General features: G+C 42.4%; 1 protein-coding gene across 6 annotated transcripts in view; it reads right to left on the bottom strand.

The window, feature by feature from the left end:
- ESRRG (estrogen related receptor gamma) overlaps positions 1-25091 on the bottom strand; it is a 444044-nt gene that overhangs the window by 148155 nt on the left and 270798 nt on the right. Inside the window, exon 1 of one of the 6 annotated variants that reach the window (XM_036453508.2) lies at positions 15390-15619. The exons of 4 other annotated variants lie outside the window; for them this stretch is intronic. In XM_036453508.2, the coding sequence (XP_036309401.1) occupies positions 15390-15445 (56 nt within the window). In that variant the 5' untranslated portion in view covers positions 15446-15619. Of the gene's footprint in view, positions 1-15385; positions 15620-25091 lie in introns of those variants that run through there. One more of the 6 variants, XM_036453515.2, reaches the window with a different exon arrangement.

Raw genomic sequence — 25091 nt, 5'->3', positions numbered from 1 at the left:
AATTAAACTGGGGGACAATAGTCTAAAATGAAAGTATTAGCAAATCTACTAAAAAAAAATCCATTAAAACCAAATCAGTAAGTATAAGCAAAGTGTGAAGGAATGAATCAGTAATTTCAAGTTAAGCCCCAGATAATAGATAATTAAGGGAATATTTGTTATAGGATGTTGATAGTAGGTGACAAAATCTTGGTTTTTGACATTTCAAAATTCTTTTAGTAAAGTCTCCAAGAGATTCAATGATTCCATCTTATGTAAATGTCTACATTTGCACCTGTTTCTGGAGTTTCAGAAATCACTGTGATGGCATTATATAAAAATAAATATTCACTTTGTATGTGTTTCAAAAAGAATCAGGTGTGTGTATAGGTGTGTATATGTATGTGCGTGTTTGTGTATGTATACAAAATACAATTTCTTTAACATATTGCATTATTATTTCCTCTTTTCATTTCCCTTTTTGGATGTGTACAAATCTTAAAGTTTCAAAATATGTTAACTGAACCTAATAAAAAAGGCAGAGTTACCTAAAATGTACTCTACTATAAAATATATACTAGAATTAGTATAATATAAAGAGAATCATACTATTTTAAAGTCACCTTTTCCTTTCCTAAACAAAATATTGATAAAATGACTCCCATGCCATAAATTCAATGCAATGCCTAATTTGTTGTCCCCTATAATAACTATGATTTTTTTTCTGGCTTTCTGGTAGCACTGATAGAAAAATTAATGAGGAGGGGGGAGTTTGTTATCACCTCTAAGAAATTACTTATTTTACTTATGTGTATATACTTCCCAGGGTGAAATATAAATTAAATCACATAATTAAGCCCCCCCTCCCCCGCAAAAAAAATCTTAGAATAAACCAACCAATAATATTTTTTATAGATGGAAAAGACAGCACACTGAATGACTATCAGTTTAGTTTGTAAGCATCTTTGCAATATTAACCTGCAATGCTGGTTGGAGATATAGGATAAACTCAGGCCACTTTTGTTCTATTTCCTCCTCTGAAAACCTGCAAAGAATTTTCTGCACAAGTTTTGAGTTTATGGGAGAGAGGAGGGAGAGAGAGAGAGAGAGAGAGCGAGAAAGAGAGAGAGAGAGAGAGAGAGAGAGAGAGAGAGAGAGAGAGAGAGAGAGAGAGAGGGAGAGCACCTCCCTCACATGCCTCCCAGGCCCTTAGACAGAGCCGTGTGCACAGCCCATTGAACTCCGTTTAGTAAACACGAGTGCTCAGGACTAGGGCGGCTCTGTCCTCCTATCCTGCTGTCCCTTTCAAAGCGGGGCGAGGGCTCTGTTTCCAGTACACACTCTGCTCCGGTGTTAATCCTGTTTGGTGTTGTTCACACCTGCTGCTGCCTAGCCGCCTGCTGGTGGTGGGGCCCTGCTGCTGAGAGAGAGCCCCCTGAACCAGGCGCCAGACAACGGCCCTGGCGCTGACCTGGCCACAAAGCCGAGCAGGGCCCACGTGCAGGAAACCCCCAGAGCTTCCTCCTGCGTGCCCAGGAGGCTCTGAGCCGCCCTTCCCCCCACTTCTGCCACCCAAGGAGAAATGAACCAATTGTTCTTTTTCTGGAAAGAAAGACTGCAACCCATTGGCTTAATATACTCCTCAGCCTGAGTATATGTGTAAAATTAATGCCAATGCAATAAACACACACACACACACACACACACACACACACAACATATATGCACACACACACACAAAGTCATTCTAACCAGATGTATGTCTTTATGTCTTTATGTCTTTAGCCAAAGCATCTGTACCTGAAACAAACCTAATCACTAATTTTAAATACTCTATCGCTCAGCTCCCTGCTCCTACAATTTTCCATCCAAAATGAACAGAGATACAAAATATATGTTCTGCCATCAGTGGCCACTGTGTGTCCAGGACAGTGACTTGGATGCTAAAACCACTCTCCCCATCACCACCCCTCACTCCTCCCTCTGCCCTCACCCCTACCCCCACCCCTCCGCACTGCATGTGCCTAATAGCAGGCATCAAAAGGAATGACTCTTTTTTTGATCTGAGTACCGGCCATAAATCAAATTCAGTGCCACAGACTGGGAGGAGGGGACCGCTGGGGGGAACTCCAAGACGGACTGACATGGGACCAGTCAAAGGCGTTGGTGAAATCCAGTCCCAGGAAAGGCTGCCCAGACTCCTCTCTCTGAACAAGGTATAAGCTGCCATGAGCTTCCCTGGAGCAAGAGACACTGACCCAGTGGAGGCGCTGGTCCCCTCCCTCCAACCCAAGGACAGAGCCAACACCCAGGGGCTCCTGTTGGCCAACTCAGCACACAGCTCCCTCCCCCAGGGCCACACCTCTGGGGGGTGGGAGTGAGGGTCAAGTGGATGACCCAGGATCATGTTATTACAGCTCCGGAAACACCTTGCCTACCTGCAATGGCCAATAAGGCATCATGGGTGCCCCTGCCAGCTCAGGGTGTTCCGCACCTGCCTAACCCCCAATGGCGCCCAGATTTCATGGGGGGAAGCAGGAAATGCACTAACTAGCATATTAAGGTACTATTTATAATTGAAAGTGAGTATGAAATATTGGAGGTGTCGGCATCGTTTCCCCAATTTGGTTCCTCACTATTCACCCTCAGCCAAGTGCACTGTGGGGAGGGTGGGTACTTGAGTCTACTCTGGGTTGGACCACTGGTCCTAAAAAGAGGACAAATGTACCTGATGCCCAGAAGCAGCTGAGCCACCCAGGTGATAATACTGGATGGGTAATTCTGGATGTTCGGGAGCTAATGGCGTGAGGGGGAAGGAATCATTGTTAAAAATGATACTGTAATATACTTGGCATAACTGTAGATAGGATTCATCTGGCTCCCGAAACCGAAACCTCACACAGCCATCGTAAAATGAAATAAAAACAACAGTTGTCGCTTTCAATTTGCTTATGGAATATGGACAGTTTAGCGGTAAATTTGATTATTATGTTGAAGCACATAAACTTGCTGATTTTTGACCATTTTTTTGACCTGCAAAAATGGCATTTTCATGTAGTTCAACCTAATCTAATTAACTCCTATCACTCACTTTCATGGGGGAAAAAAAAAAGGGCCTGCTTTTGTTAGAGGATCATGATTCCCAACTTCCTCTCTCTACCAATGCCATGTTTTATTCTTTTTCGTTACTATCAGAATGAGAGAATGTGCCAAGTATATGCCAAGGCTTGAACAGGTTAAGATTTTGAGTACCAGGCCCCCGTCATCGAAATGCCATTAAAGCCCAGCCATTTTTGAGCATCCACCTAGGAACCAGGAAGTCATAGTTTGGTACCCAGTCAGGGCACATGCCCGGGTTGTGGGCTCCATCCCTAGTACGAGGTGTCCAAGAGGCAGCTGTGCAAGGATTCTCTATCATAGCTGATGTTTCTTTCTCTCTCTCTCTCTCTCTCTCTCTCTCTCTCTCTCTCTCTCTCTCTCTCTCTCTCTCTCTCTCTCTTCCTCCCTGAAGTCAATAGAAATACATTTAAAAATTTTCACTGGAGATCCAGTTGGGCATCTGACAACTTTCACGCATTCGGTGGAGGGTTTACTGTGACGCACACCTTTCTGAGAGGCAGCTTGGAGACGCCATGTTCATGGGGGAGAAGGTACCCCTTCCAAGTGCCAAGGATGCCCTAGGGTGGAACCTAGTGTCTACCCTTATCCCTGAGCTTCCTTCCAGATGGACCTGAGCTTCCTTCCAGAGGGACCCGTCCGAAACAGCGATGCTTTCCCCGGTGACTTTGTAAGTTTGCTCGGGACACGGAGACTCTGGTCCATCAGCAGCGCTAGCGGCTTTCAGATCAAAGGATGCTTAGCGTTTTGCATGTAGTATTGGCGGCATGATGAATAACCCTCAGAGAAGAAGAAGGAGAAAAAGGAAGCAGCCCTCCTCCTCTGGGTCAAGGTGTCTTACCTGCTGCTGCCGCCCAGCCCCCCAATTCCCCCCGGCCCCCTCCCAAGCACTGCCACTCCTGGAGAAAGTTGACTTCTATTGCTTTCCCCAGGCAGGAATTTTTATTTCCGTTAGAACCTTAAACCATCACATTCCCAGTGATGCATTTTTATGTTTACAACTGACATCTTCGCGAGAGAGCGGAAACGCTGGCGCCGAGGCTCAAGGCATGAAGGTGGCCTGGAGTGAGAACTGAAATGATTTTACACCCAAACGGAGCCCGGTTGTTTTTAGTTAAAATTTAATGAACCTTACACCGGTGACCTTTCTCCCGCAGAAAGGGCCAGAGTTGCAAAAAAGCGAACTTTCCAGTGAAATATATTTTAAGGAGCGCCTCCCGAACAAAGAGCTATTTAAAGCTGAGCGCTTTGTCAATTTATCAGCTGCTGAACATTTTGTCCCCGAAGTCCCCGTGCTGCTGCTGCTGGACGCCCCGAACGGCTGGGCCTTGCTTAATCGAATGCTATTGATCCGAGGGTGTCACGGTGATCTCATGGAGAGTAATCAATAGTAATCCAAAATCAATCCATCTGCTCTTGCACTATCATTCATCAAATCTGAATACGCCAAATTATTTGGAGGCGTCGCATTGCAAAGGGGAGAGAATGGGAAAGTTCGTGGTTTATACTGATGCGCAAAACCAACATCTCTCCCCCCCCTTTTTTTATTTTATTTTAAGGGGAAAGTGCTTTAAAAATGGACTCGCTTAGACAAACCTGTTTATATTCTCATCAAAGTATTCCTAAATGTGTAACAAACCTCATTCCATTCCTGAGCAAAAAATTATACATATGATTTCTTATACTGGAGTTTGCTGGGCAAGCAAATGATGCAAACTCACAGATACCCCTAACTTCCTCTATTGCACACTAGCTTTTACAAGCCTGTCACCCACCTGCTGCCATGGAGATGGGCCCTAACTGCATCTCCTAACATCAGGAACGATGTCTAACCAGGACCGGAGTGGGCACAGGAATGCTTAATTTCTCCAGAGGACGCGCAGCCGAGACGCACCAGCTTATCAAAGGAGCTGCTGTTGACACCAAAGGTTCTTTTATCAACGCGTTCACCTGTAATTTCGCCCAGGTAATAAATCCTCCCGTTCATTACAGCTCCCTCCGAAAGCGCTGCTGCTACTTAACTGGGATGAAGGCAGGGGAAAGGCTCCGAGCGTCTGAAACATTTACTTTTGCTAATGTGAAAGTGCTGGCATTTTCCTTCACTCCTGATAAGCTGGTGCCAGGACAAGTGATTATGCTTTTCTTATTCAGAGCCTATCAGCATGGGGAAAAGCTTGCTCAATCTTATCAGGTGTAGGAACAGCACAGTGGCTGAAAGAACTGTGTGCCTGCTGTTCGTGTTCTCTCTCTCTCTCTCTCTCTCTCTCTCTCTCTCTCTCTCTCTCTCTCTCTCTCTTCCTCCCTCTCCCTCTCTCTCTCCCCCTCTCCCCAGCTGTCTGATCGACCCTCCACTAACGAACTGTATTTACACACAATCCAACGTCAGTTGGATCTTCCACATGTGACAGCCAGATTTTTCCTTGCCATAGGATTTCCTGCTTGGGCATCAACTCGAGTACCCCAAACTGACAACAATCAAGAAAACACTATAAAAGCACTCAACTAGAATGCACAACAAACAGAAATAAAAGGAAAGCAAATATGAAAAGTGGAAGGCAATCTCTCTGGAATTGGGGGGAAGGGGGACGGACTGTGTGTGCAAATGGGGCTGAAGATCAAGCACTTACCTTTTCCCAGAGTAAACGATCCTTTAACAAAACAGGTGAGTACTATATATATATATATATATATATATATATATATATATATATATATATATATATAATGCTGCTGGGACGGAGGGGGCCAGAAAAGTATTTTTGTATTTTTTTAGAACCGAATTTCAGGTTATTTCAAAGCGGAGTCACAGAGGTTCTATAACCTAAGCAAAGATTACTCTGAAGGTACCCCCTAAACTGAAGAGAAGATAGAAATCAAGGCTGTCACAAAGCATGACCACATTCTCATGACAGATTTCTCAATCATGAAAGCCTCAAAGATGCTCTAGACAGTAGTTTTGTTCACTCTAAGAAAATTTTTTTAAAAAAATAATAAATACTATTTAAATGCTAGATCTCATTATTTTTCTCATTCTGCAGGCTTGACCAAACAGTTCCACGTAAAAGTAGAAACAACCCATATCCCAGACTAGCATGCACAGCCGATCTGCTCTCCATTTCTATTAAAAAATGCTTAGACCAGGTCATGGTTCCCAGAAACTGAGAGACAGACCTCATCATAAGCGGGTCGTTCTTTGGAGCACGAAAGACAACAGTGATGTTTCTAGAAGGAAGAGGAACCTGAAATTTACCCAAATGACTAAATAACAAATCCCAGGGAAGGAACCTCTGTTGGGCTTGCCCCTCACCTTCCTTTGCCGAGAGGCTAGGAGAGAGCAGGAAGAGGCAGCCACGTGTACTCACAAGAGCCCAACTCCCGATTCTGTCTAGACTCCAAGAACCTTTCTTGAGAAGTGTAGGACGAGAAGATGAGTTCGGCCCTAGCTGATTTGGCTCAGTGGATAGCACGGTGGCCTGCGAACTGAAAGGTCCCAGGTTCGATCCCAGTCAAAGACAGATGCCTGGGTTGTGGGCTCCATTCCCAGTGGGGGGCTTGCAGGAGGGACCAATGAGTCTCTCTCATCACTGATGTTTCTATCTCTCTCTCCCTCTCTTTTCCTCTCTGAAGTCAATTAAAAAAAACAGAAACAAAAAAAAATAAAATAAAAATAAAATAAAATAAAGAGGAATTAAGCCCAAGTGTGCAGTTCAAGGCTACTCAGCTGATGGTGGCTTTTCCATCTGTGACTCACTCTATGAGCCCAGGACCTATGAGGCAGGTCTCATTGACACCTGAAAGGGATCCATCGGCCATTGATGGGAGCCAGCACCAACTGTATACAGTCGCTTTCCCATAAGAGGAAGACAAGATTCTTAGCAACCACAAAGGGCGGGCAAAAGTAAGTTTACTGTTGTGATTACATGAAACAATTTATTCTTGCATTATTTTATTTATTCATTAATTATGGTATTATTTATTTGTATTATTTGTCTTCTTATTATTAATGTTACCTTATTGTTTCCTAACCTTACTTATGATTTATCATTTAGGTCATGATGGCTGGTAATTTAACCTACCCTTGCCCATGCCTGCCTGTATGTGTCTTTCCCTTTCCTCGGTCATGAAGAGTCAGTTACAAGTATGATAATCCTCATATTTGAACAGATTCATGGGTGGGAAGAGGCTTTGTCTTCACCTGTGAAAATATGATTGAACATGGCTGTCTTACATGTTTGGGAATTTCAAGCACTGTGATAATTTGGAATTGCGGAGGGCAAAGGGCAATCAATTCAATAACCTCACATTTGAATTTTTTCTCTGAAATGAGTACCCACGTCTATATAATTTTTCATATGACCCATCATTTTGCTAACTCTAACTGTAACTGCGGGCCTTCTTTCCAAAGCAAAATGTTTTACAGAAATAAAATGCAACAACATATTAACTGAGAAGTACACCTTTGAAAACATTCTAATTTATATTGTAAGTATTAAAAGGAAGTACGTATATTTATTTAGCTAGTCCTTTTGTTTAATACTCAAAAGACATTACAGATGAGTGACATCTTCCTAGAACAGAGGAAAAGGAAACTGTCATGGGCAAGGAGATCCCTCTGACGGTGATGGAGAAAGAAAGAACTTAGTGGCCTTCTGCCTATTTTCTGTGCGTAAGGTCTTATTTTACTTTTTAAATTTATTTATTTATTTGCATATTGAATAAGCCATACAAAGAAAAAAGAAAAAAGAAAGCAACCCACTCATAAGGTTTCTGTCCCTCTCAGAAAATATATTTCAAGTACACCAGAAAGAGATGCCCTGTTCAAGGTGGGCTGCCATAGCTTCCTCTCACCTGCCTTCTTCCATCTGCATTTGCCTCTCAGGCAAGGACAGCTGAGAGCGGCCACGTCCAGCTTTTTAAAAACTAACTTCCTTGTGCCATGATTGCTTCTAACACAGTAGGAAGATTTGCACAAGCTCAAGTTATGCTCTTCATTGAGAACGCATTAAGATCTCTGCTGCCTTCATCCCCACAGTTAGAGTTGGAAAGAGAAGCAAGCAGCAGCCTGGTTTCTATCACGCTCCTGGTCGCCATCGGTCCCTGATACAACGTGAGGGTGCAGGGGCAGCTTCCCCTTTATTTAGTGCCACCTTCACCAACTGTTTGCTGAGAAGGTGTATGATGAAGCGAAGTTAAATTGACACGTCTGTGATATGCCCGACAGCCCTCAGGATGCCAGATATTAATTTGTTTTCTTTGGCTACGTAAGTGCTGCCAAACCATATTACCCATTATATGCACTTCCAATCAAAATGATGGAAAGTATAGATGCTATTTTGTTACACTCAAAGCCATACCAGAAAAGCACAGGGGAACGCATATGACAAAGGCTGCCTTCTATAATTAAAATATAAATTTCCTTTTAATGTTTATTTATTTTTACAGTGTAATCTAATCTTAGATAGGCTCTCCACGAGTTTAACACTTTAAATAAGTATTTAATAGGTGTCAAATGCCAAAAGCAAATGCTATCATTTATCATATTGTGTGAAAGAATTCCATAGGTTATATTTTGATAGCCAATGCTGCATGTTATGTATCTATATTCAAATGCACATATACATCTTCGCCAGGGTATAAAAATAGATTTGAACTGATCAGTGAGAAGCTAATTTATTTAAAACTGTATCTTTTCTTTTATTGCTTTGCCTTAATGAGTTCTCTTCCAAATATGCATGCACTGTCATAAATTAAAAAGGCATAACATTTAAACAAATCAAAACATAAAAAGCAAGTTTCCTCCAAACATTTAAATATGTTTTCTTAATTAAAAGGGGGAATGGATGAACCTACCCAAACACAACACACACGAAATCTAAATCTTCTCAATTTGATGATTTTGCATAATTGATTAGAAAATACATTTGGAAAAATACTGAAAAATATCATTCCATCAGAGGCAAAGAAACACCTGGCACAGCTGTAAAGAAAAAGCAGAGATGGAAGAGGTGTTTGCTAAAATTCTAAATAAAAATTATTTTTCTTAGCAGAGGTTTCCTAGACCTTAGACGGTCTACATCTAAAATAGACTTAAAACAAGAAAAAGAAGCCATGTAAACCCTTCAAAAGGCAAAAGACTGTCACTTTGCAGCCTTCCGTAATGAAGGAGCTAATTTTGATCTGATGGATTGACAGGAAGAAACAGCAGGATTAAAAAAAAAAACAACAACACAGAAACATTAAATTTGTTAAAGTGCTACACAAATAAATAAAAATGAGAAATAAATCTAGGAATTTAAATAGAAAAGAATCAGGATAGAAAGAGCATTTGGTAAGTGTTTCCTCCCAGCCCTCATTCAGATTCACTAAGCAAAGTATTTCTAAAATTACCTCTTGGGGAAAGAATTCCAAAATTCCAAAATCTATGATGTACTTTATATAAAGAAAATAATTATTCATTTTATAGATTTTCTTATAGCAAAAATAATAATAATAATAACAAGCTACTGACATATTTACATAGTGCAGAAAAAGAAATTCATATTTTGCATTTATTTGAAAGCTTTCATGTTTACATTGAAATATATTTGTCAGATCCAATTGTAGAATAAAATCATGTAGCCACGATCTTATCCAAAATCGTTTCTCCCAAATCATTAAAGTATGCATTTAATATAAGTAGCTGTATTCCTATTTTACAAATTATTTATAATGACTAAATATTAAATGTAGGAATGGAACAAATGAAAAACTTATAAAAATCAGAAACAAGTTTACTTGTTAGGTTAGCTGGTCACCTGTCTTTTATATAGCAGTTAAAGCAATTGAGTTTAAAATCAGATCTGATAAATACCTGAAATATGAATACCAGGTTAAAATCATGCCTGGCAAATTTAACTGGCAACTAACTGATCAGAAAAAAATACTTGGGACCCACTTTGTTACATACATGTACATGGACAATCTTAGCAGCATCCCTATAGTCTGTACATACACTTTTTCCCTCTATATGCATATTTCACATGCATGTTACACACACACACAACACACACACACACACACCAACACACACGTATGTGCCTTCTATCTGCTGAATTACATCTTAAAGTATCTTGTGAGTATTTACTTATTTGCAACAGCACAAACCACATATGTTCATGTACACGTGGTGATGAAAATAATAATCAATGGCAAAACATACAAAACGCAGTGAGAAGCATGTCGCCGGCTGAGCTGCTGGGTGTCATCCCTGCGCGATCCAATACACACACAAGTCTGATTGGAGAGAGAGCGCCTAAATATTTCACTGTCAGGGAGTGGGGAGGGCTGCGATTCATTTCCATCTCCTGTGCTTTAGGACAATGACAATTTAATACAAGGCCAGTGGATGTAAAAGAGATAAAAACTGAGCAAACTGGCCCGGCGTAATCAAAGATTTTCTCCAGAGAGCTGGCTCGGGCCGAAGCTAAGATGCACTTATGACAGATCAACACTGTATTGTTTCTCTCTCCCCTGGATTTGCTACGAAGCAAAAATCAGGGCAACTCTTATCTGCTCCAGGGCTTCAAAGTTCCACTGAGGCACCTCGCATGCTCTCCTCTCCTTTCTAAAAGCCTGACAGCTGATTCTGGAAACAAGTTTATTTCCTATTAAATCCTTGGCTCCTTAACACCATGGCTATTCATTGCCACGGGGGTGACACAGTCACAACCAGAGCCCAGATCCTCATTGATTTTATGCAATAATAATACAAGCAGAACCTTCCAGGCTGCGCAGCTCGGGAGGAGTCACGGGAAGGAATATTTTGTTTGAGTCACGAGGCCAAGAAAATGTGCAGGGATTTTTCTCCCAGTGACACGGACTTGAGCTTGGGCATCCTGCCTACCTTTCAAAGGATCGGGTCTTCTTTGTCTGGAGTCTGGCACGAGTGAGTTCTTGGGGAAAGTATCGTTAAACAGACTCCCGGAGAAGTTACCTGCCCTGTGTGATGAATAGCACCGTGAACCTAAAATTAATTGCAGAAGTATGACCCGGCTAATGAGATGGCCCTTATCTGTTTTCAGCCCAGGAAGCAACGAGATTCTTCTGCTGGCTCAATATTTGACAAAAAAAAAAAAAAAAAAAAAAAAAAAAAAAAAAAAGAAGAAAAAAAAAAAGAAAGAAAAAAGAAAGGATAAAAAAGAAAAGCCTAAAGTATAATTAACCAAGTAAAAATCTGATCAAAAGACCTCAGAGATACAAAATGATCATCAATTTTAAGATCTGGGAAATTTGGAATGAAAACTGATTTCCTGCCTTCTTTTCTTTTTAAACCTTAATTCCTTATTTGCTTGTTTTTGTGGTGATGCTTTTTTTGTTTTGTTTTTTTGTTTTGTTTTTGTTTATTTTATTTATTTATTTTTTCTTACTTTGAGGCAAACAAAATATATATTTTCTCTGGCCTCTATTAACATTTTTTTAAGCTGAATTGCAATAGCATTCTTTATAAGATGGTTAATATATTTTCCGGGTCAGATTAAATCAAAGAAATCTATCAAAGTCTGTCCATTTAGGAAAAAAAAAATTTTTTTTAAAACAGAACAATGACACCTTATTGGGGAGAAAACACTAGAAAAATGATCATCCATGCAAGAGAATTAATGGCTATCCACCAGGGCTTTGCTAATAACATGGGTTAATTACCGCTGCAACATGCTAAGCTCAGTAAATAAAACAGCGGTGCCATCAACACATTAAGATGAGAACCATCCCTCTAAAAACCCACCGGCACCGTCACCCCTGCCTCTGCCCTGGCAGAGGGAAGCTGTTCCCCAGCCTTCCTACAAAAGGAAAGGCTTCTAAACTTACCACCAAACGTGCAGGGGCACACGTCAATACAGTGACACAAAGGGCCGGTGGAACACAGGGTCCCATCCCCGACTCACCACTGCCATTCAACCCTTCTTTCATGAACTCAGAATCACTTTTTCTTTTTCTTTTTTTTTTTTTGCTTACTCCAAGGAGAAATCATATATTACATAATACCCCACTGTCTGGCGCTCTGGACTATATATAGCTCAGGATAGATATACAAATAGCAGTGGCTATTTAATTTTGAGGAAAAAAATAGAATGGATGTTCGCTTCAGTGACGTGAGGGCCACGGTTACTAGACTACAGCTCAAGAACACTCCCCCCCCTCCCCCCCCCCCCAGTATAGCTGGCTGTCACTTTGGCAGCAATTTACAAAGAAATCATCTTGAAAACCCCACCCACACCACACACCGCTAAGGCTGCAGGTATTTTTAACGGATTCATACAGAAGAGACAGGAAGAAAAGTAACATGGGCTGCGAGTCTGGAGTTTAAGTGTTCTTTCTTAGAAAAATAAACTTCAAGTGTCTGTTTATCATTCTCAAATAACATCACATCTCAATCTGCTTAGGCGACCTCCTGCCTTAAAAAAAAAAAAATGCATCCCTCTGATTTAGGCTTGTTGTTACTCTTTATATATACATTTTCCTTCCTGCCTATGCTTATCCCATATATGCTGACATGATAGTATTACTTTGGGATAGTTGTGTTTCAATTTATTTTAGCTTTGGCTAAGTAGAGATGAGGCAGAGAGGAGGGGGGAAAAAATCAAAATCCTGAAACAGACAGGGTGGACCACAGGAAATAGAACTTGCAAAGCTCCCAACTGCAATCTCCAAACCCCAATTTGTCTCATTGTGGACGTCTGGATGTCCATTGATCAGGCTGAATTGCGCCGGACGGTTCCCTCCTCCCCTCGCCTGTTTCGGAGTGTTTCAATTGCCTTTCCCTTTCCCAACAGCTGTGACAACTGTTAAAACAGTCAGTAAAATTAAGTCCGCTCCATAATCCTGCAGTCAATGTTACATTTTAATCAGAGGTTGAAAGGGACTCGTGTGATGAGCACACTCATTTAGCACGATTACACTGACACATATGTCAAAGGGAACGGCGATATTATTTTCATCTGTTTACCCTATCAGTTATTCCTGCTCTGAAATGCGAAACAAGCTTTCAAGTATTATGTTCCTTAATGTGCTGGCACACTCCCTGAAATAATAAAAAAAAAATACATGGTTATAGTTTAACAGTTCAGGCTCTCCTTATGGTCAATGGATTATACGAACCTTTTTCCACAGTCTCCCAAGCAGAAACGGTCCGGTATTTCCCTCGGATATGGCATTCCTGGTTTCATGTCTATGTATTTACACACACACACACACACACACACACACACACACGTGATGGGGTTTAACCCAGCACAATTACTATGAATATTAATAGCATGTATAAATTCTGCGGTTTATTAATTGAGACAGAGAGGCAGATGCGTTGCTCAGCGTCCGGTCTTTCTGTCTGTCCGGTGAACCACGCAACCATCAAAACTGCATCGGACAATAAACGTGGATTTTTTTTTTTAAAGATGACTTTTAACGGAGCCAAAAAGAAAGCTCGTTTGAATCTTGCGCCAAAGCCAGAGGGACAGGTGCCCCGATTTCATTTACATGCATCTGCTTTAAGAGGCTTATCCTGACTAATGATTCAGATGAGCCCCGAGAAGTTAAATGCAAGGAGACCACTTTGAAAGAGAAGCCTCGAGGGGATTTTTTTTTTTAAAGTTTATTTATTTCAGAGAGAAAGTTCAGACTCTGGGTGAGCTCCGATAAGGTTCCTTTCTCGACATGAGGACAGTTCAAACTGCCCAAATCTCCAGCCTCGGGTCCACTAACCTTCAAACTCCACTGGAGGGGGTTGGGGGCTTATACCTTTGTTTATTTCTCCTTGGCATTTTCCCACAATTTAAGGTTGTTTCTGCCTTTCAGGGTTTCAAACTGATGTACCCACAGCCTTCCTATCTTTTGGTTCCTGCTAAGTCCATCGTTTGGCTAACATCCCCTGCCCTGGCCGACCGAGTGTGTATGTGAGTGAGTGTGTGGGTGCATGAGAGTGCACACACACACACACACACACAAACACACATACACTCACACACACACTCACACACAGAGACACTGCAAGTCACTCTCATTTCTTAGTTAATTACCGAGCAGCAAGATGCAGGCTCTAAGGACAGCTAGTGGACACGCTCTATAGTGCACTGGCTCGCTCATCTTCTGGACTTTTACATTTTCTTCCCAGCCTACAGAGAGGATGCTGGCCAAAAGCACGCTTTGCAGAATTATACCAGTCGGTATTAGGGTAACGTGAAAGCCAGGCAATAGACAAGACGAGCCAGTCACAGCTCCCGTGACATGCTAATGCTTTTATCTTAACAGTGGAGTGAAATTAAGTTTATGATCTGCTTGTTTACACGAGAATGCTTAATGTACTTCTCCTATCCGCCCCCACCCCATGCGCTTCTCCCCCATTTTCAGCCACCCAAATACACAGACCCATGTGCATAAAGATATTCCTAAATACGAATTGAACTAAAGTACTTTTCTGCGTTTCCTGGACAAGATGCATGAGACAAATCCACAATCTCAACGCTGTCTATTCCAAGGGAACATTTTAAAAGTCACGACTGCTTCTTCTGGTGCTTTTTTTTTTCTTCTCTTTTCCTCTCTCCCCTTAAATATTTATAATGTGTGAAAATCTCATGTTACTTAAATGGACTGATTTGTCAGTGTAAGTGCTGACCTGAACGCTAACCATGCAAATAACATTATTCCGGCCCCAGATCGCAGAGGGCTAGTTTCGAAATTGTTCTCCGAAGGAGCATTAGGAAACGTGCACTGTCGCCTCTAACTCTGCCGGGGCGCGGAATGACAAGGAGCCCCAAATATCTGGCAGATCCAGAAGCAGCGCTCAGGGGGTACATGTCCTTGTGAATGTTGGATTTTAAAACATCTTTCCTGGGAGGGGGGGTGGGAAACGGGTCCCAGTCAAAGATGCGTTTGAACAGTTCACTCAGCATGCGTGCCAAGTGCCTATTCTTAGCACCTGAATAAGAAGTGACTGCCACACAGCTGTTTCACTCACTGACAGTCCCTGCGCCTCCCTCAAAGGTAGTCACATCGCAGTCAGAGAACAATCCTCCGCTTAGGCAGAAGAGAATCAGGAGATCGCCCCGCACACAAAAGGCACAGGATAGACGGAACACACAAACAGGCGCTCCACGCCTGCCCGCGAGACAGCCGGGGCGCTGCTACCTGAACCGGGGTGCAAGGATACGTTCTGTCCACCCGCACCCCCCGTCCACCCTCCACGCACCCCCACCCCGCACCGCACCGCACCGCACCGCACCGCACGCCGAGTTTGCAAAAGCAAAAGAGAGGGTACCTACTCTTCCTCGTAGTGCAGGGGAAAAGATTCAGGGAGGCAAAGTTCTACCGGATCCATGTGCGGCCGGCGACCATTCTGCGCGCACCCCCCTGGCAATAAATCAAAGTTTCCCAGGCGGCGGCGGCGGCGGCGGCGGCGCAATTAACACGCAGCTTCTCCCGGCGACCAGCCCTGTCGGCGCGGCCAGTTGGGACCCGAGCTCTCGCGCTCTCCTCCTAATCAAGGACTTAAAGCCCCGATCGGAGCTTATTAATATGAAGTAGGGCTTTGCATATGCAGTGCCACCCCCCCACCACTACCACCCCCCTTTGCCCAGCCTCGCAGCCGATTGGGGGGCCGCTGCCCAATCAGGGGCCGAGGCGAAGGGAGGCTGCGGAGGGAGCGGGCCCGCCGGGCAGGTGGGAAGGGTGCAGAGCAGCCGCGCGGGGGTGCACGCAGAGCTGGGACCGCAGATCCACACGCTCCCCGTGGACACGCTGCTTTTCCTGGCTGGCTGGCTGGCTTGCTTGCTTTTTTTTTTTTTCTCCCACCCCCTGCCGAAGCTGCCCAACTAACTTAACTCGCGGGAGAGAGAGGAGGCACTGGTGTCTAACCTCGGGTCTGGTTTTGCTTGCAGAGAAGAGCTCAGCTCGCTGCCACGCAGGCTGTCAGTTAAGCTGGGGAAGGATGGTGCGCGGAAGGTAGAGGATGAAGTTTGTCCTGCCCCTCTCCGTTGTCTGCGTTTTATCCATCCACCCGGCCGCCCGGGCTGCTCTGTGGTCTCTCGTGCTTTCGTCACTGTGGTTTCTCTCTCTTGTTTTTGTCCTGATCATTGATAGATTTATGTGCATCTACTGGGCGTTGTTTTTTTTTTTTTTTTTTTTTTTTTTTAAGGAGTCTAAGGCATTCTTCTCAGTTGTTGGGGCATGTGAGTGGTGATCTCATCTTTGAGGAGGAATTCGGTTTTTCCCAACTACAGAAGAGGAAGTAGTGCCTCTGGACGGATGACAGGACGGCGGGTATTATCAGCGTGAACATTTCTTTACCTGCTCCTGTCTGCCTGCCTAGAGAAATAAATAGGACGCGTCGCTTTTCCAAACTGCAGGACACACTGCCCTCTCCCGTTGGGGGCGGGGGGGAGTGTTAGGGTGGAGGGGGGGCAACCTGGGGCTGTTATAATTATCATAATATATATAATAATTAAGTAGTATATTAAATGTATCTCAGTCATTACAAAGTAAAGAGTGCATGTTTGGGACAGACAGCCTGCACTCGAAATATTCTGGGTCATATACTTATTTCAATACAAACTTCCAAACTGGGGGACATGGTACACAAATATAGATGATTTTACCCCACACATCAGCATTCCAATAAAATGCAAGGTACCTGCACATAATGTTCCTGAACATAACACATCCTGGATGTTTTTCAAAATCAGCTCAGAACATTCTGTGGTCATCACACAGTCTGGTCATGATAAGGACTCCTTCCAAACAGATAATAATGTACAAAACTAAGAATTCTCCATCAAAAGTTCTGGGATGTGTGTTTTTTTAAAAGGATACAGGAAGTGACGATGTTTTGCCTCTATCTAATAGTGTGTTTCCTTATAATAAATGTTTTCCTTAAGTCCTATTTTAAAAAAACAGATTTTTTTTTTTTAATATAAGCAAATGCACTTGGAATAGATACTAACCGCTATTTATAGCAAGGAAATAGCTGCTACCTTATGGAGAATGGAAGAGCTACAATTTTGATATAATTCCTCTCTACTGCTTACCAACCTTTTGTATCACAAGTCTACATACATAAATAATATAAGAATCTTTGAAATCAAAATAAATTAATTCAGATACTCAGTGAGTATTAAAATTTACTAAATCAGAACTTGACTCTTTTTTCGAACCCTCTCAAATTTTCTAGGTCTATAGAAAAGGAAACACTGAAATAGAAAACGCCATTTAAATTCAGAGTATAAAAGTGACAGACATGATTTGTCCTTCTCCATTCCCCCCCCACCCCACAGAAGAAAGCAATTTTCCTACCCTGTATTTAGCCATATCTAAGATTTGGGCCTGATTCCTTTTATTTGTGGTCGAAATGCATACAAGTTGGGAACTCCCATAGCAAAAACTGTGCCTGAGAAATCTGTATCAAAGCAGGTAGTAAAAGCTTAATTACCAGTAGCATTATGCTGTCTATATTGTTAAATGTGAACTCTGCAATTAAGATGTAAATTCGGTTGTGAGCAGTGAATTAAAAGAGCTTTGAGAGGTGGAAGAAAACCCAAGCATTCTGCAGACACCCGGAAAAAAAAAAAAAAAAGAATTGTCTCTTCAGTCTAAAATGAGACATGTAATCATTTCATAATTAAAAAATAAAAAGACAATTGTAAAGGAAACGTGTTTTTTTTTAAAATACAATATAAGGACGATAGAAGCTAATAGTGCATTAGAAATAGTGTTAAAAATATCTCAGATTCAATGACTCTCTTGATTTCTGAATAAACTACGATCCTCAGGGTCATGCGTAGATCCAATGGTACATATTTTTAAAAGAGATGCAAAAAAGGTTTCCTTATTTTGACGAGAGACCTTAAAAAAAAAAAAACAATAATAAAAATAATTTCATGCACTCAGCGCATTCAGAGTTTGCACCTGTGCAGACTCCTGTCCTGTGGTCTGTGGCTCTGCATTGCCTGCTGTGACAGGCTTTTTAAGGACAAGACTTGTAGTCAATTATTTACCGATGGGCCTTAAGTCACTGTGGTGCACAGGAGTTATCTTTTCTTCCCCAGAGTTTCCTTATTCCCTTCGGATACTTATGTGACCGCTGATGGCATGAGTATATGTCTTTAAACATATTTAGACTCAGATCCATGTGGAAACCCTTTTCTCCGTTATCACAGAGATCTATGTACAGCAAGCACGGTGGAGTCCCCACCGAGCTCTCACTGAACATATGTCATCCGTGCGAGGTGCCGTGCACACCGCGATGGCTGCTTTCTCAATGGCCAGAGGTATGCATGTCTGGAGAGCCGCCTGCTTCCCCCTCAGGATCACTGTGTCACCTCTGAAAGTCAAGGGCCTGAGATTACCTACTGTCTTGACTCCAGCTTAATCCATTTACGTTTTAAAATAATATCCGGGGCGCTCCACTTGCCAGCCAGCTTCCAGGATATTTTCTAAACACACAGCTTAGTCATCTCCAGAATCTCCCCTCCTCGCAGTGTTCTCCCCTTGAAGGAGAAAGTGTGGATCAACACGGGAAATAAACACACCGCCAGCAATATTGGTGTAAATCTTTAAGAATCTCAACGTAAAGGATTTGCGGGTGACAGGGAGGGGACCAACACTAATACATAAACAGCTGAGAATAAACACTATGGCTACTCAGTCTATACACTTCACAATCTTACCACCAGGAGTCTACCCAAAGCAGGATAAAAGAGACCAAACAAAAGGACCTCTTAGGACTGTCTCGCAAAGAATATTAATAAATTAGTTCGGATCAGTCTAATATGCATCACGCCCAGGTCCAAGTTCTTCCTTACACAATGCAGTCACAAACACCCAAGAGACTTCATTCTCAGCCCCGTGCTAACCCACAGACACCACGCAGCCAACACATTTCATTTCCACTTGAAAAAAACAAACAAAAAACAAAACAAAAACCCACAAAAACAGAATGGCAACCAACAGAACTGAAGGGGAAGCAGAAGGTAGGTCCCCATTGCCTATACCAGAACTTTTACTGTATTTTCATCTGAAAACATTGCCTGAAACATCCTAGCTGCATGTTTTTACCCTGCTAACTGGGGATGAGAAAATGCTTGGCCTTGCCAATTATTGCAGAACGGCTATTTTAGGTTCCCACCTCCCTCTTCTGAAAATTAACAGAACGCATCTGTTTTAAAATGTTTATAGCTGCCACATTCTTTTGGGAGCCAAGTTTGATTCTGGACTGCACGTATACCGTCGGTTAAATATTTAAAATCCACAGAGGCACTACAGATTGAGATCTGCAAATTGCCTTGCAGTCTGGCCACCTCTGCCAGCCTTGTCCTCAAGATCAGACACCTTAGCAAAGCTGTTTCACTTTCGCCACCACCTCCTCTGCTGTCTTGGATGCATCGTGTGTAAAGCAATCTACCACACTAAAGAAAGCAAACCGGGATATTCCAAATGGCCATCTTCAGCTCCGAAAGAAAACCCAGGGTCCCTGGACAAAGGATCGTGAAGGGCTGGCCGGAGAGCTAAACCTCCTATCCCTCCTGACCCCACGTGGGCTGAGTGGCCTTGAGCAGGTCAGGTCACCTTCCGGATCTGTCCCCTGTTCCTCATGGGCACCTGGGATTTCTTGGATGCTGGAAACCGGCTTAGGAGCACACCTTTCCCCCGGAGAACAGGCAGACTTCTTCCGCAGTCAGTCTGACTACTTTCCTATCACCACCGAACCCCTATCCATTCATCATAGCTCATTTTCGGTTGCCTTTCATTTCGAGGGCACAGGCTTTGATATTGAAATTATCGTGCCGATTGGCAAGAAGCAATCACTTTTTCTGCAAGCGATCGCCTCCACGGAAGCACAAATAAAACCCTTTCCTTCTAACACACCTCTTGTCCTGTAAAGCCATCCCGTTCCCAAATTATTGAGTCTGTGTAACAAACAAACAAACAAACAAACAAACCACCTATTCTATGGAGGGTTATTATATCACCTCCATAACTAAACAAACTCTTTTCCCAGTGTGTTTGTGAAAGGGGGAAAGGAAAGAGGAAAATCAACAGAACTGAATCAAAGGAAGCCAGAGCAACTCATAGAGGTTTCTGTTTAATTAACTCAGGATGATTTCACTTTCTTTTTGTCAGGCTAATAACATGACAGGGTGAGATGCCAGTAAGAATGAAATTATAAACTACAGCTCCCATGGGCAAACCTGGCTTCAGTGCTGTTATCTTTCCAACCAACAGACTTACCGTGGCAGACACCAAATGCAGGTGAGAGTATCCCACAAGTGTCCTACCATCTGCATGGCATGTATTTACAGAGCAATCGTTAACATGTGGAGATTACACATTAATACTCGAGTTGCAGTTATACTCTTTCTTGAATGTTAAGCACCGCGAGCTAAATTGCAGAAAACATTCAAGGTCAATGTCCCGTTTTAGACCTTTTCAGGCAGCTGTAATATTATGATAATCAAGCTTAAAATATTCCTATAGAAAGAGTAAATTAGCCTTTTCACTTGAAAGATGATTATGATAAACAATAAACCTACGAGAGGACAAAATCCCTATTTTTAAAAGCCATAAATTGTTGACTCAATCATGTGTGTGATCGTCTGGCCCAAAAATAAAGGACGGCTGAACTCGGAGAGAAAGAGAGAGGGCAGTGGAGGCAGAGAAGGAGGGGGCAGGGAACACCAATGACAGAATTTCAGAATAAGCAACACTTGCTCTGATATCATATTAAATATGATCAAATTATCCACATTAACCACCTATTTAACATATAACATTTTTGAAACTAATATAATATACATCAGGAATAAAAATAATTTGTGCTTTTATTATTATATCTGTAATAAATATATTAATATATTATTCCTGATGTATATAAATTTTCAACACTATTTGAAAGTCCTATCTTCCTTTAACCCTTTTGCCCAAAATTTCAAAGGACCAGTTAAAAAAAAAAAAAAGGTGAAATATTTAGCATCTGGTATCCACATAAACAGGCTTAAAGAAGTTATTACATGTTTAAAATCAATATATATATTGATTGATTTCAGGGAGAAGGAAAGAGACACAGAAACAACATCAATGATGAGAATCACTGACTGGCTGCCTCTTGCCCACTAGAGATTGGGCCTGCAACTCAGGCATGTACCCTGACTTGGAATTGAACTGTGACCTCCTGGTTCATAGGTCGAGGCTCAACCACTGGGCCACACGAGCTGGGCAACATGTATTTTTGTGTTTGTTTTTAATGTTAGAACTTTCTGACACACTTCTAAGGTTCTATTTTTGTAAATGCATCCATTTGATAAAAACCTGCTTCCCCGAACTGGGAATGAATTAGAGGTGGGTGTGTTAGTCATGCCCAGCGGATGTGAGGAGACCAGAAGGCCCGGCAGTAAGAGGGTGGTGATGTGCCTTGGGCTGAAAGGAGGCTTTGGATGAGAGTCACTTCCGGCATCGGTGCCTCAGTTTCCTCCTCTATTTAATGGGAATAACAACCATAACAATCTTGTAGAACTGTTATGGGGAGTCATTGAGTAAGCCAATTTATCGATAGCACAGTATCTGGTCCGAGTTGGGAAAACCACGTGATTCTGACGTATACCAGTTGTCCTAATCCTAAGAATGTACAGTATTTCCTCCTTATACTCTCAAAGTATTTGAGTCTGGATAAAAAATGCCCAGGTCATCCTACACATAATGAGCTTTCTGTAAATATTAGCCATATTATTTATAAATCTCTATTTTTTAAAATATATTTTTTTATTAACTTTAGAGAGGAAGAGAGAGGGAGAAAGAATAGAAACATGTAGCCTGCAGCCCAGGCATGTGCCTCTGATCAGGAATCAAACTGCGACCTCCTGGTTCACAGGTCCATGTTCAACCACTGAGCCATGCTGTCCAGCCAGGTAAGGAGAAGATGACTTTAAAAAAGAGACAAGAGACCAGACCTGCTAGGTGCTCTAGCACTTACCTCCCACTGATTCTCTTACTCACTTATTCCACTGAACACCGAATGCTTTTAGGAAGAAAGGTGGATTTCTCCTCTTACAGGAGAAGAAGAGGGACTTAATGAATCAGCAGAAAAAGACAAAGGTCTTGCATGCAGGCCACTCTCTACTTCTGCTCACTGCCTGTCATGCTTTCACCAAGTCCTGTGTGTTCAAGTCAGTGGTTTCATTCCAAGAGCCAGACTCTGATGAGAACACATCGCATCAGGGAGAGACCCGGAAATTTTCTGGGGGGAAAAAAATCACACTTTGGGAGAAAAAAAAAAAAGAGTGAGACAGAATTCCTTTCCTGCTGCCCTAGATTAAAATAACAGGAGCAGTGGCGGTGACGGGGGAAGGAACAGGAGCCTGGGGACACTCCCAGGCACTGACTGACTCCCGGAGGCTCCTTATCTCACCTGGAGTCTGTCACTAAGTGCTCAGCTATTTGTAATCCCAGCTTCCTCCAATCTGACCCAGTGCTGCCGAAAAGCAAATAACATCATCCAAGACCCCGTGTTTTTCCAGAGCTCCGTAATCACCTCCAATGAGAAAACTGAGTCAATGAAAGGATATTTCCATTAGTGAGAAAGGAAGCGGGCTAATTCATCTTTCAGTAAAGGAGCACTCGAGCCTGGCTGGGATGGCTCAGTGGTCGAGCATGGAATTACGAACCAGGAGGTCCCAGTTTGATTCCCAGTCAGGGCACATGCATGGATTTTGGGCTGGGTCCCCAAAGGGGGGGTATACAGGAGGCAGCCGATCAAATATCCCTCTTATGGATGTTTCAGTCTCTCTCTCCCTCTCCTTTCCTGTCTGAAATCAATAAAAATACATTTTAAAAAAGTAAATGAGAACTCTAAACAAAGAGGTAAAATTTAACAAAAGGGTAAGATTTTACAAACTTTAGATTTTTTAAATCAGCTATTTAGAAAACAAGTAGAATATCTAATATTTTTGCAACTCTTCAATTTAACAAAGTAGTTTCACACGTGTATCTTTTGTTCCTCTTGACAACACTGTGGGGCAGGTCAAAACTATATGATTATTATCCCCACTGTACAGATGACAAAACTGAGGTCCAAAGAGTTTATTGGTTGGGCCAAAGACATTAGGCCCACCTGCAAAGTCAGGACCTAGATGTATTGTTTTTTAAATTCTACATAGTTTGCACTCCCAATCTCAAGCTGTTCCCCATAAATCTTTTTGTATCCTCTTTCAAAGACACCCAAGGAGCACAGAAAAGCACTTCCTGGTGTGCATTTTCGCACACCCAAAATTGTTCTGTTTTAGGAAAGCGGAATAAAACCGAATCTAATCATTCCACGCCCATTTCTTCCTTTAATCTAAAGAAATGTTCACCTTTAAGATGTCTGGTGCAGTCAGAGGCTGTGTCAGTTTCCTGGGAAAAACACATACACGTGAGAACTTGAAACACACAACAGAAACAGGAGGTGTCAGTGTCCCTTCTCTGTGACTGATTCCTCGTAGGAAAGGCTTGGTATGGCGCCATAGACTAGCTCCTTTTCCTTCAGTTTCACAGCAAAGTCCCCACCATCTAATCCTCCGGTATCAAAGCCAAGGAACAAAGAGCCCTGAGGAGGCCCAAAACCATTCTTCATCGGGACAGAGGCGATGATAATTTTTAAAAATTTAAATTAAATTTTAAAATCACTCCATTGGCCTGGAATTTTTCCAAGACTTCTTCATTAATAATAATAATAATAAAAAAGAACGATGATAGACTCAGCTAATGGAACAGCTTTATAATCCCCGTGTTCCCTTCAGAATTATTCAATTCCATCTTTCTAATCTTTCCGGAAGGCTGTGGGAGGGGGTTGCATTGCTCAGTGCCAGTGCTCTTGGGCCTGGGTATGTTATGACAAAGAAGATCTTGGAAGGAAACACGGCCACAATTTGTTTTCTCTATTAGCAAAGATGATTAAATGAGACACTATGAGCTTTAATGGCTCTTTCTGTGGTTAGACTTCCCCAGTTTGGCCCCACCAATGGCCTGGTGTCCATCGATTGAGCAGTTAGTCCTATTCAATTATTCAATCCCTGTCAATGTGTTGAGAGTGTAAAGGTAAACATTTTGTTTATTTTTACTGACTTAATTCATGGTCTTTTATGGTGGGGTGGGATGAGTTGAGATATATATATATATATATATATATATATATATAGTAGTGTTGCAAAGAAAGGGCTCCTTTTCTTGAATCCTGGCTATATTGTTTAGCGACACAATCCATACAACCCCCTTCCAGTATTCGTTTCTTTTAAAATATATATTTTTTATTGATTTCAGAGAGGAAGGGAGAGGGAGAGGGAGGGAGATAGAAACATCAGTATGAGAGAGAGATACATTGCCTGGCTACCTCCTGCACGCCCCCAACTGGGGACCGAGCCTGCAACCCGGGCATGCGCCCTGAACGGGAATCAAACCATGACCTCCTGGTTCAAAGCTCAACCACTGAGCCACGTGACCTGGGCAATCTCTTCCAGAATTTCCAGGTGATTGAAATGTCTGCTACATGAGCCTCCTCCAGGGTTCCCCCCCGGGGGGGGGGGTGGTATTAAGAAGGACTTGCTCCTGTGTCCCATAATGCTTTGCACTAACTGGTATGCCTGGATTGCACAAGGAACATTGGACTCTGTCTCTTCACAATCCCTTTAGTAAGCACCTAATGGCCTTTAATCATCACATTGTGCCCAGTCCTGTAATCTGGACATTTCAGGCTCTTGATAAATATGGGCCAAGAAATTGATAATTTGGAACCCATCCCCCCCCCAAAAAAAATTGTTACATCCACGCTGCTTGCTTATTTTGCAAATGAGTTTCAATATTTTTCTGAAGAAACCCTGTCAGTATCTCCATGAAGCTATTACAAGCACTTTTCAAACTTAACTCTTACAGAAACTGTCTTTTGACTTGAGAGGGAAGAAGTGTTGTCATGGACGGACCCCTTCCATCCAGTGGACAAGAAG

The sequence above is a fragment of the Pipistrellus kuhlii genome, unplaced genomic scaffold, assembly GCF_014108245.1.
Source record: "Pipistrellus kuhlii isolate mPipKuh1 unplaced genomic scaffold, mPipKuh1.p scaffold_m20_p_25, whole genome shotgun sequence".
NCBI lineage: Eukaryota > Metazoa > Chordata > Mammalia > Chiroptera > Vespertilionidae > Pipistrellus > Pipistrellus kuhlii.
The sequence above is the reverse complement of the archived record's forward strand: the minus strand, read 5'-3'. Positions and strand labels throughout refer to the sequence as shown.